We start from the raw sequence: 13,848 nt of genomic DNA, 5'->3' as shown, positions 1-13,848 counted from the left end.
ATAACAACCTCCGAGACATATTCTCACTAAAACATATTTTAAACAACTCCAAAAACAACCTAAGAAGAAAAATCCATAAACCTTAAACAATTATATAGCCAATAACACAAATTTAAAAACTTTCATATATCTTGTAGGTATGATGAAGAATATGAGCTAAATTACAAAGTTAGCCCCGTAAGCTTTAATAATTTAGTCTATTGATTATACATGCATATACATTTTCTTAATTTTATAGTGTAATTTTTTATTTCATGTTTATTGGACAAATATTGATAGATTTGACATGATATAGTAGACAAATGATAGGAGAAAAACTAGACAAAATAGATGAGCAAAATTTTAGCCAAAAAACAAAAGGCCAAAGACAATATTTGGGTTTTAGTGTCACACCCCCTCCCGAGCCATGTTACCCTTATCCAGAAGGAGATGTGAGGACGACAGGTACCAGCCTTTTGTGATATCTACTGCCCATTTGAATCTTTTTCTCTTTCTAAAATTTATGCCACGTATAACAAACAGTTGTTGACTTATTTTATTACAAACAACATAACTTTTATACAATCTCCAGACTTAACTCAATAGTTACAGACTCTTAGCTGCAACTGTTTACAACAACAACTTAAATTTGGAAGTGTGGCTGTGGTGTGGCAGATCTTGACCTTAGTAGCACCCTAGAACTCCTCTATTTCTCTACCGGAGAAGAAAAACATAGAGGAAAAGAATGAGCTTCAAGAAGCCCAGTGAGTGACTAAATTAAAACATAAATCTCATGCTTGAACTAGAAACTGGTATTTGAAAACTGAAACTGAAAACTAGCCAAGCAACATCCATGCATAAATTTAAAAAATAAAAAATGACTTTTTGAAGTCAATTCTCCCCTTTTGTACTTGAATCTACCAGCCATTCATCCTTAATAGACTGCCACAACACCCACTTAGTGGGTTGATTCTACTAAATCGACACAGTTGGCCTTCCTAAACAGTGCTTAAAGATGATCGCTCATGCAAAACTTGATACTCGATGGCATTTTACTTTGCACGATGGCATTTACTCGATGCCTAATCCCTTCCTTGCTCACGAATACTCGATGCACGATCCTTCCTCGATCACACATACTCGATGCTCGGCCACCATTTTCACGGCCAATACTTAACCAAAATTTCTTCTTGCTAGGCTAACATATAAACACCTGAGAGCCAAGTCTCCAATACTTAAGCATTTTTCCTTCTTCATTTTCTTATCATTTACCAATTTCCCTACAATTCCACATTAATTTAAATATTAAACCCCTCATTTTACTAATCTCAACAATAAACATATTTAAATAGGGAAAGTAGCGTTCGATTCGGATTTCACATTTAGAATTCGCCCCTAACAAGTATACAACCATACACTTCTCAAGGATGAACTCTAAAATCGAAACCATAAAAATCGAACCAAAAATTTTGTTTTTTTTTTCTAAAGCATTAGTTCAGTTCGGTATAAAATTATAAGAAATCCAATTTTTTTTATAAAGTATAGGAACTAAAGTTTTTTGTGGACTAAATTATTACAAATTTCAAAATGCTATATATATATATATATAGTAGGGATTGGAGATGACGACATATGTCTAATCACCATTTGTTAGAGTTGAAGGTTGGTCTCAATTGTTTAAGGTTTTAAAGTGATGTAGCCATTGGCAGTTGTCTCGGCGGTTGTTCTTATGATTCATTGTAACATCGGCCTTCTCGCTTGATTTCTTCTTTCCTTTTTTATGCGACTGCGTATATCTGTGGCTTTTGATTGTTTCCTTTTTTTGGTTGTTAGTTTTCTGAGTAGGTTTCTTTCCTTCTGCTGCTTTTCTATATAAAGGGTGTTTTGTTTTACTCTAGGGCTGCTGCTTTTGTGTCTTTACAATCCATAAGAGTGAAATTTGTTTGAATGGCCATTAGGTTTAATGCTCTCTACTCTACATACTACTGGAAGAGTTTTGGTTGATACAGTTCTTTTCAAGACAGCTGGTCTTGAGAATTGAATGTCGTAAAAGTTTCTTCAGTGTTTTCTAAGGCTTTTAACAAACTTAGGGGAGCCTAAGTTTGCATGTGAAGTGGATTTTACACCAAGGTGGAAAGGTTGTGACTTTGATGAACCCACACTCTCAGGGAGAGTCCAAAAGTACCTTGCTAATTTCCAACTTAGTGGGAGCCTAAGTTTTATCTTGAGAGGAGGTATTGCACTTAGGGGAGACTGAGTGTCAGTTTGAGAGTTAAATTGTTCAGGTCATTGTCTTTGTTATACTCTTATAGATAAGTACAACATTATAATAAGCTTAACTTTATATTAGTAAAAGAATCTTTCCACGAGCATTAAATTGGGTTAACAAACTTTGTTTACCTTCTTTTAAGTCATTTATTTTGTTTTCTGGTTGTTATTACAAGTGTGGATACTTTGTGTGTGACATCATTTAGTGAATGGTAGACTTTCTTATTCTTCACCATTAAATAAAAAAACTTAAGGTGATGGATTTGAATTTAATAGTAATATATATCAATTTCACTCCAACATTTCCTTCCACTTGTGGTTCTTGAAATTTTGTTAGAGAGCTTAAGAGATGAAATTCAATATTAACTAGAAAGAAAATGACTTTTTTGTGTAGGTGGAAAGTTAATACTCTAGCTAACAACGTCATACATCATTGACGAAAACACTATAAGTTGTTTAACTAAAAGAAATATAATAATCGAGTAAGTGGCATCTCCAAATATAAAATTTTGAGTGGTTTATATATGTGCTTAAATTATTGTAAAAACACACATTCCCTGCGTCAAGGCCAGGCTTTTTCATGCAATTAACCTTCATAATCTCCCCATAACCTCGCATCTGACTAGCCGGAACCTCACCGAGCTGTGTCACTGACACACAGCTCTCTCAACAACCTTAGTTCCCCCAAACACTTCAAATCATGTCGGTCGCTAACGCCGACACGTCTCCGACCATGTCGGACGACGTCTCAACGATCGAGAAGAGCAGCCCTGCAGACAGGGCTCAGTGGGTGGCAAACCCACCGGAGCCACCGGGGATATGGCGAGAGCTAATCGACTCGCTTCGCGACACCATATTTCCCGATCCTACCAAGCTTTTGTCCCTCAAGAACAAGACTAGAACTGCAGTGGTTGGAAGCCTATTGCAGGGTGTCTTCCCTATCCTCTGCTGGGGGCAGAGCTACAATCTTAGCAAGTTCAAGAATGATATCTTGGCTGGTTTGACTCTGGCTAGCCTCTGCATTCCTCAGGTAAATTAAATTATGATCCTACTGAGTTTAATTTAATTACAAAATAATAATCAAAGTTGTTAATCGGTGATGCAGAGTATTGGATATGCAAATCTGGCGAAGCTTGATCCTCAATATGGGCTCTGTAAGTGCTGTAACTAATGAATTAATTAGATGAAAGTTTTGATTTGTGTTTAATTAATTAAGAACAAAGAGGTTAATTCTGTGGGCAGATACAAGCATTGTGCCACCGTTGATTTATGCAGTATTGGGAAGTTCGAGGGAAATAGCGATCGGACCGGTGGCCATAGTATCTCTGCTTTTGCCGGCCATGATTCAGAAAATTCAAGATCCCGCCGGCGACCCTCTTGCCTATAGAAACCTTGTCTTCACCGTTACTTTCTTCGCCGGAATCTTTCAGGCCGTCTTTGGATTCTTTCGGTCTCTTTCTTTCTCCTCCTCCTCCTCCTCCTCCAATTGTTCCTCGCCTTTGAGTTTCATAACTTGTTTTTTCTTTAATTTTTTTTTACTTTTTCTTTCATCTTTTCGCCCAAATCTACGAAAACCCTACTTTTTACCCTCCACCTCCAAACCTACAAAATACTTCTTTTTTTAAAAGTTGAATAGTAATAGCAATCTGCGCGAAGGAGGAATTCAAACCTCAAACTTTTAGGTCGACTATATATTTTTATGTTAATTGAGTTTGCAGATTTAGATTAAAAAAAAAAACTTTATAGTTAAACTCTATGATTATCGAAATTAGATTTTGATAGTAACTAATGATTTTTTTTAAATACAATTGAAAGGTATGGGAATTCGAACTCCAGATCTTGTGATTATTCATACATGTATGCCTATTAAATTATGCTATATTTGAAAATTAATAATTTCTTCAATTTGATTAAAATATTATTTTATAGTTCATATACTTTGTGCAATTATATTTTATTTTAATTTTTGCACTTTGAAATTTAGTCTAAAAAAACTAACATGTATTTAATTTAAAGCTTGATTGAAAGCACATATTAAATTAAAATTTAGACATATTTAATTTGTATGTATAGAGACTAAGATAGAATGGATACTAAATTATATAAACCAAATAGTATTTAAATTTTTAAGATTTGGGAAGATGGTTAAGATTTTAAGCACATAGTTCTAAAAGAATACTTAAACTATAATTTGGAGAAAGTGATAATTTATTCCATATGTTTTAAAAATTAGAATCAAATTTTTTAGTTTAAACCAAAAGATAATGCTATATTATAATAAAATATATTTCAGGCTGGGATTTTTGGTGGATTTTCTGTCACATGCTGCCATAATTGGGTTCATGGGTGGAGCTGCCATTGTAATTGGGCTTCAACAGCTCAAAGGATTGCTTGGCATCACTCACTTCACTAACAAAACTGATATTCTCTCTGTTATGGGAGCTGTGTTTGGATCATTCCATCATCATAATGATGTAATATAATTAAATTCATATTAAACTCAACTTTAATCTCATTTTACTTCAAATTAATTTTATTTAGTCTCATGTCCTTCTCTTAATTAATTTTTCAGCAATGGAATCCCTTGAACTTCATCATTGGCTCTTCATTCCTTTCCTTCATCCTCATCACCAAATTATTGGTAAGTTTTCCTCAACCTTATATCATTTCATTAATTTATTTCTATAATTAGTTGTCTTACTTTTTATCTTTTATGACTAATTGGTAACTTTTGAAAAATTAGTTGATATATTAAATATAAATTTATATTTCAAATTTAATAAACGCTAAACTTTTTATGTCTAGTAATAAAATATGTAAGTTTAGGAAAGTAAATTTGTAATTTAACTTTGCTTTTTTCATTTTTTATTTAAGGTTTTGTTTTTTTGTTTTGGACTTGTTTATTATCTTTAAGAGGGCGTTTAGGGCGCTAAGTAGGTTATAATAGTTTGTGGTAATAGTTTGTGGTTTATAATTGTCTATGTTTGGGGTGAAGGCTATTTTAGTCTTAAAAAAATAGTAAACATTACTGAAAAATTAGGTGAGAAGATGAGCGTAAAATAGTAAATAATGTGGAAATAGTAAATACGACATCAAATAGGGTTTTGAAATAGTAATTACTATAATTAATTATATGTTATAAATAGTTGTAAACACATTTATTATAAGTGGTGTCTCTATTGAGTTATAATAATCCACTCCTCCAACTTTAAGTTAGGGGTCATACGCCCCTAATAATTATGAAGTAGATGAGTAAGAAGTTATTGTGTTATGATGCATCGTTAATAGTCAAACAACGGGAAAAATATTTTAAAAATTAAAATTAAAAAAAAAACACTTGAGAGTCAACTTTTCTTTTCTTTTTCTTTTTTTTTTAAGTGGATAAATTATGTTTTTATTTTGATTTTAAGTTGTGATTTAATTAATTGGTGGGTTTTGCTGTCGTAAAGCAATAAAGAAAAAGAAAAAGTTATGACACGCACCATAAAAGTAAATGATGAACATGAACATGAACCTACCCAGTTTTATGGGAAAAATTCTAAGATCATCCTATTTTCATAACAATTTTTGTCATTAGTTTTCATAATATTTTAGCATTAGGATTGTTTTTATTCACTATTTTCTTTTCTTTTCTTTTCTTTTTTTACTTCCCCAAAAGCTGGATGGGGATAATGTAATTTTTTTACTTCTAAAACTAACCTTAAGGATGGATATATATTTCACTAGTTGAATTATATTAAAGTTTATATATTCTTAAAAATTTCAATATTAATCTCTATACTTTCATAAAACGTCAATGACACTATTTTTATATGCCAATAAACTAACATTTACTATTTAGATGAATGTGTTAAGTTGGCTATGTGGTCTAAGGCTCAGTTTAAAACAGAAGAAAAGAGGTGGTTTGTTTGAGTATGTGAAATACTTTTAAATAATGGAAACTAAATTGAAGTAAATTAAAACTTTCAGAATCACAAGGATTAAATTGAAATTATGTCAAAACTATATAAACTAAATTTATAATTTAATCTAACAAAAAAAAATGCAATTTAACCGAAAGAAATTTTAAAAAGGCAAAAAAGAGGTTTATAGTTATACATAAACTTTTTTTTTTCTTTTTCTTTTCTAATTTGACTTTAGTTCTTCGAAAACATAATAATGATAATAAAAGTTTGCAATATATATATATATATATAGTATGAAATTATGTATACAGTTCATCCCCACCCGAAGGCGATTTCTAATGTGTTGAATAGTTAAAGGCATTAATATACTATTTTTGGTTAAATTATAAGTTTAGTCCTAAAATTTTAGATTTTTGTCTTAACTTTTAAACTTGTGATGAATTAATTTTAAAAGTTCTAAATATAGTAAGATTTACCAAACATAAAATTAAGCACAAATTCAAAAAACTAGAAGAGGAAACATAAGAAAACTATATTAATTAGGCCTTTTGGTAACTATTTCGATTTTTTATTTTTGGTTTTTTGGAAATGAAGTCTATTTCTTTCTTATTTTTTATAATGATTTATATCTTTATTCTTAATTAAATTTCAAAAAATAATAATAATAAAATCAAATAGTTATGGAATGAACGTAGATAATTTCCACATTAGTTTGTGTATATGTCCAATAATATTAGATAGAAAGAAAACTGGTTTGCAGGGGAAGAAGTACAAGAAAGTATTCTGGTTAGCAGCCATGGCCCCACTGTTATGTGTAATCCTATCAACGCTTTTGGTGTTCCTCACAAGAGCTGACCAGCACGGCGTCAAGATCGTAAAACGAGTCCCCGCCGGCCTCAACCCCATCTCCGCTCAACACATCCAAATCCACACCCCTCACATCTCCCAAATCCTTAATGCCGCTCTCATCATCGCCGTCATAGCCCTCACGGTTCGATCCTTTAATAATATATAATTTCTTACACGCTTATACTTATGAAACAGATGATATATTTCAAAGTAATTATAAAATGATTAAAATCACTTTTGTGATTTCAGGAAGCTATTGCTGTGGGGAGATCATTGGCATCCATGAAAGGATACAACATTGATGGGAACAGAGAAATGGTGGCATTAGGCTTCATGAACCTAGCCGGATCTCTCACTTCTTGCTACGCAGCGACAGGTTCTTTGTCACGGTCCGCGGTTAATTTCAGTGCAGGGTGCGAGACGGCAGTGTCGAACGCGGTCATGGCGGTGACGGTGATGATATCATTGGAGATGTTCACCAAGCTCCTCTACTACACTCCCAATGCGATTCTAGCTTCCATTATTCTCTCTGCACTTCCAGGCCTCATTGATATTCACCAAGCTTATAATATATGGAAGATCGACAAGCTCGACTTCTTGGCTTGTCTTGCAGCTTTTCTTGGGGTTCTCTTTCTCTCCGTCGAATTCGGCCTCATCCTTTCGGTAAATCTCTCTACTTATTTTCATTTACTACTTCGGTATTGCCTGAGCACACATATCTTTATACAGCTTAAATTTTTCATGTGAAAAAAAAAATTAAGAAAATAAAATGTTTTTATTGTTTTTAGTAGGTAACAAAAATGGGATATATTGGATTGTATAGCCCACCTAATCATTGTCAAATAATAATAATAATAATAATAATAATTAGATGTTGATTAAAAATTTTCTAGAGCGCAACTAATCATTGTGCTAAATACTTTTTTTAATAATTATAACTCCATTCTAATAACTACTTACTCCCAGCAACTTCTCACTATTGACATGAATTTATACTATCAACTTAAAATTTTTAAACTTTTATGACCTTAGATATAAATTTATAAACTTTTAATTTTTGTGTCTAATGTATATATGCCTAAAACTTTTTATTCTATGTCTGATAGAGTTTCTAAATTCTAACATATTTGAGATTTTTAAAAAGTTAATTCATCCGTTAGATATAAATTTGTGTATTAGAATGTCTAATGAAATATTTGAAAGAATTTTTAAATAATAATAATTAATTAAGTTTCACTATTAAAATTCATTTTAAATTTTCCCAACATAATTATTAATTATTTTAAATTAAGAGATCAAAGTTTAAGGATTAAATTATAAGTATTTGATAGGTCTTTTACTTAATTTGATTTTTTTTTAAAGCTCACAAATCTCTTTAGGCACAAATTTTATAAACTTTGAGATTCTATAATTAAAAAAAAAAAATAAGACCTCTAAATTAATTTTTTTTAGTTTGTATCAAAAAGATTTTTGTACTTTGGAAAGTGTTTTAAAGTTTGAAATTTGGAGGATCTATTTGATTTTTTTTAAGGTGGAATCAAATAGATAGAAACATAAAAATTTAGGCTCGTTTAGTAATCATTTTTTTTTTTTTTTAAATTAAGTCTATTTGATCCACATTTCTTACAATACTTTACATTTTTCTTAAGTACAATAGTTAAATTCTTAGTCAAATTCTAAAAATACAGACAATTTTTTGAAAAAAAAAAAAATTTGTCCTTAAAATTTGACTTATTTTTTAAATCATTAGTAAAAGGTAGATAATAAAAGAATAAATTTGAAAGTGGAAGTAGTATCTATAGACTTAATTTAAAAAAATAAAAAACAAAATAATTACCGAAGCGTTAGAAACTAAGCCAACCCAAATCAAAAAATGGAGTGATTTTTCTGATAATTTAATACAAATATAAATAAATTCCATTTGAATTTATTAGAATTAAAACATCGTGCATCACATTAATTAGAAGAAAAAAGAATTAAGTGGTGCATTTGACTGGTTGAAGATTAGGTCATCATATATCAATTATTTTTTTTAACCTTTCTCTTACTAAAGATTAAAGAAGAAGAATAAGCTTTTTTTAGAGGCAGAAAGAAAAATAAAATAAATTAATAAAAATGTATCAATTAATTAAGGTATAATTATTTATTTTTTTATTTTTTATTTTTAAAAAAATTAAGACTATAAATATTACTTCAATCTTGAAATTTCTTCTTTTATTATCTACATTTTATCAATATTTTTAAAAACCAAGTCATATTTTGAAAATTAAAAAAAAAAATTTAAAAACTTATTTTTGTTTTTAGAATTTAGCTAAGAATTCAATTCTTGTATTTAAGAAAGATGTAAATCATTGTGAGAAATAATGATAAAATATGCTTAATTTTCAAAAACCAAAAATAAAAATGGTCCATTTGAAAACCATTTTTTTTTAACATTAATCTTATAGCTACTTTCACCTCCAAATTTCTTCATTTTCGCTCTACTTTTCACCAATTTTTTTAAAAACCAAGCCAAAATTTGAAAAAAAAAAAAAAAAAAAAGGTAGCTTTTAAAAAGTTGCTTTTTGTTTTTAAAATTTGGTTAAGAATTCAATCAGTATACAAATGAAATATGCAAATTATTGTAGGAAATAAAAATAACTTAATTTTCAAAAACTTTAACTAAAAACAAAAAAAAAAACGAATTGATTATGAAACGAGGCCGAAATAATTATCGATAGGCCAAAATTATTGTTAAATATTCTATCGTAAAGTTGTGAGTTTGACTTTAAAATAGTGAGTTGCCCACGTCACGCTTCATCACAACATATATGGTTGTCGTGCTGAGTGGCAACATTTTCGTAGATTTTAGATCCAACTATGTATAAACTTTGTCTTTGATTTCCGAGTTATATATTTGTTTTAATAACTTAATAAAGTTTTCAATTGTTTTTAAAACATAAGTTTGGATTATGCTTCTCTTTAATACAAGACATTAACAAAATTAAAACGAATTGGTGATGTGATAGCTTCATTAGTTTACCTAATTATTTATCTTATTATATATCACTATAATTTTTTCAAACTAATTTAATTGGCATGCTCAATACTATACATAATTTACTCAGATACCGTAAAAATCTAGTGATGTAACTAGCAATTTTTCCAAATTCATAAATTAAATATACAACCTTAAACTCACATTTATAATTTTAGCTTTTAAAAGTTATTCTGCGTAATCAATTTTTAAAAAAATAAAAAATAAAAAATACTCATACACCAAAAAGAACAAAAAAACAAACAAACAAAATGAAGAATTTTTTATTTTATATTTTTATTAAATTATATACTCATAACTTTATTTATGAAGTGTTTTTATAATTTTAGTCCAATCTTAAGTCCATTCATTTACTCCACGTTTGGGAATTATTTAGTTTTTTAAAAAAAATAAAATAATTAAAACTATCTCCTCTCATTTGCTTGCCATGATATGTGTCAATCTTAAGTAGAAAATTTAAATTCTTAGTCAAATTCTAAAAAGAAAAATAAGTTTTTAAAAACTATTTTTTATAGTTTTCAAATTTTGACTTGGTTTTTTAAAATATGGATACAAAATATATATCAAACCAAAAAATTTAGAGGCGGAAGAGGTATTTATTGACTTAATTTTCGAAAATTAAAAATCCAAAACAAATTGATTAAAAAAACGGAGCCTTAGTTTTTTTATTTTTAATTTTGAAAATAAAGCTTATAAACATTTTTTCCTACTTATGAATTTTTTGTTTTAATTTATTATCTACTTTTTCTAGTGTTATAAAAAGCCAAGCTAATTTTTGAAAACTTATATTTAAAAAAAATTAGCTTAAAAATCAAATGTTTAGTTAAGAAAAAAAGGAACCTAGTTAAAAAAAGGGTAAAAAAAACACGTATAATTTTTAAAAACTAGAACTAAAATTATGGTTATTACTTTACTTCTTTAAGCAAATATTATGAAATATTATATAAATATTAAAAAAAATAAAAATCTTGGCTTTTTGTTAGTGATGAATTGACATTGTAATTGAAAAAATTGTAACCTAAAAAATATTGTATGCAGTTAGTGATATCATTTGCAAAGATAATACTAATCTCAATCAAACCTGGGACTGAGATTTTGGGAAAACTCCCTGGAACTGATATCTTTTGTGATATTCATCAATATCCAATGGCTCTCAACACTCCTGAAGTCCTCATCATCCGTGTTAAATCTGGCTTACTTTGCTTTGCAAATGCCAACTTCGTCAAAGATAGGTAAAAACCACTCAATTCCATTACTACTTTTCTACACATAATTACTCGTAAAGGTCACCACAATATAGCTGACAGTTTTACTTCGTTGAATATGAAAAATATTAAGAATATTGTGACGTTAATTAGATGTGAAATTCGAATGTCTATATACTCTAGTAAAAATATCATTAGATGTGAATTCGAACAATCTAGCCTCATTATCGAAATATCAATCAACTTTATATTCAAAATCTGTGTTTATTTGTGTTTTAGGATTATGAGGTTCATCAACAGCCAAGATGCATCAGGAAAGGGAATCACTCATTTCTTAGTCATTGATCTCTCCAGTTAGTTTCATTTCTTTTTCTTTTTTAGTATAAGATATCAAATATATTTTCATATGGTTAATTACTAATTTACTTATATAGTTATTTTCTTTCTATGTAGATTTAATGAACATTGACACTTCAGCAATTGCTTCTCTTGAAGAACTGCATAATAGTTTGGCAGCCAGTGGAATAGAGGTAGTTATCTCTTTTTCAAAAAGCACTTCTATTCCTTCACATACTCGAGTTTTAGGATGTGTTTGATTTAATTTTTCAAGTATTTAATTTTAAAAATAATTCATTTTGAGAAAAGTTGAAGTGTTTAGCAATCAACACTTTCAAAATGTATTTTAAATTATTTTTATCAAAAGAGTTTAAACAAAAATTACTTTTTTAAAAAAATATAAAAAATATATATATTAGTCAATCCAAACAAGTCTTTGATGACTCGAATTTAGTCCTTATGTTTTAATATTTTAATATTTTTTTAATGAAAAACTTACGAAAAATAGATACTCATTACATAAGTGACCTAAAAAAAGAAGAAAATATTTAATTCCTCCTCACATTGAAAAACAATAACATAAACTAATTTTTCCTTTCTTGTTATTTTTTTTTTCAATTCACAGTTAGAGTTTGACAGAGTTTAAATTGTTTTCAAATATAACAAAATGAACTAAAATATTTACATAATATAGCAAAATTTTACTGTCTATCTATGATCAACTGCGATAGACTGTGATAGACTACTATCTACGTCTATCTGTGTTATCTCTATTTATCTGTGTCATGATAGATACAGATAGCAGTCTATCATGATCTATCACAGTCTATTGTAAATAGACTGTGATAATTTGCTATATTTATAAATATTTTTAGTAATTTTGTTATTTAAGATAATTTTTCTAATTTTAACCGATGTGAAATATATAATTGAAAAAGTATACAAAATAAGAATTAAACTTGAAAAAAGAATAATAATAATAATTAAATATTAAGTGCTAATTAAAAAACTTTAGCATGAAACTTCAAAGAATTTTTTTTTTTTCCTTTCTTGAATTTTAGATATGCCATGTTTTCAATATAGGAAAATGAGTAGACATTTGATAGACAATGATATTTTGCTATATATGAAAATATTCACAAGAATTTACAATTTAAAACAATTACCTAGAACCAATCAAAATTATATAATAACAAATTTAAGTAGTTTTGGTTTTGTATCATTGTTACAACTTAAACTTGTTTACTCTACAGTTGGTCATTGCAAATCCAAAATGGGAAGTGATTCACAAGCTGAAGGTAGCAAATTTTGTTGCCAAACTGAAAGGGAGGGTGTTCTTGAGTGTTGGAGAAGCTGTGGATGCATGTCTTTCAGCTAAAATGGAAGCCATCTAAAGCACCAAAAATCAAACTAAATTTATTAAAATAATAAACTTTTCTCATTACCAAACCAAAATGTAATAAATTATGCAATTTTACCTATGTTTTGTTTTGTCTATCTTTCTTTATTTTAATGTGTGGATTATAAATATTGGCCATGTGCTGCTTCTCTCTATGGGACCAAACAAACATATTATAGGTTCTCACCAATTGAACCCAATTGGTTTTCCTTTAATGTGGTACTGAAATAATGTGTTTGTAAAATATGTATAATAATATAACTATTATAATGGGGGAAAGTCCCATGTCTGCCTTGTTGCTTTTTAACTTGCATTGCTTAGTAATTTGATCTCTTTAAAGTATACCCAAATTTACTTATTAATTGATCAACTAAGCTTCATTCACCATTGCTCTTAATTCTAATTGGGAACTTATGATTTCGATGCAAATAGCTTCGAAAGTTTATTAGTATTATTGAGCTCGTTGAGGTTGTTACTCTCTTAGACGGAAATATTATAGATGAGGAAGCAATGATTTATCCTTTCTGGGTTGAAACAAATTGGATGGTTTTCTAGAATTTACTTACTCGAGGTTTTTGCTCTCCTAAACGAAGTATAATAGTTGAGAAACTAGGGTTTGTCCTTTCTAGATTGAAATAGATTCAATGGTTCTCTAGAATTTACTTCAAGATCGGAACAAATGTTGTGAAATCTATTGTCTATTTGTCCTTTTATTCATATGACTGCTTTACCATGAATTTGATTAGGGGTGTTTTAGCTATGATATATGCTTTCCCAAATTGTTCATTCAAGCTTTGTTCTCACAACCATTTATGGTATTGCCCACTTTAGAATTATGTTTGTATAATTTTGCTTTTGACTTTACTCATA

The 13,848-nt window shown here is 28.9% G+C and overlaps 1 protein-coding gene across 1 annotated transcript; it reads left to right on the top strand.

Moving 5' to 3' along the window:
* The first annotated feature begins 2,737 nt into the window (after positions 1–2,737).
* Positions 2,738–13,285, top strand: LOC120071174 (low affinity sulfate transporter 3-like). Its single transcript, XM_039023283.1, has 11 exons — positions 2,738–3,277; positions 3,353–3,401; positions 3,490–3,697; positions 4,541–4,721; positions 4,820–4,888; positions 6,913–7,143; positions 7,251–7,664; positions 11,077–11,270; positions 11,523–11,596; positions 11,697–11,773; positions 12,833–13,285. The coding sequence occupies exons 1-11, from the start codon at positions 2,948–2,950 to the stop codon at positions 12,971–12,973; spliced, it is 1,968 nt and encodes a 655-aa protein (XP_038879211.1). The 5' UTR covers positions 2,738–2,947; the 3' UTR covers positions 12,974–13,285.
* Positions 13,286–13,848: the final 563 nt, after the last annotated feature.

Source organism: Benincasa hispida, chromosome 1 (genome assembly GCF_009727055.1).
Source record: "Benincasa hispida cultivar B227 chromosome 1, ASM972705v1, whole genome shotgun sequence".
Taxonomy (NCBI): Eukaryota; Viridiplantae; Streptophyta; class Magnoliopsida; order Cucurbitales; family Cucurbitaceae; genus Benincasa; species Benincasa hispida.
The sequence above is the reverse complement of the archived record's forward strand: the minus strand, read 5'-3'. Positions and strand labels throughout refer to the sequence as shown.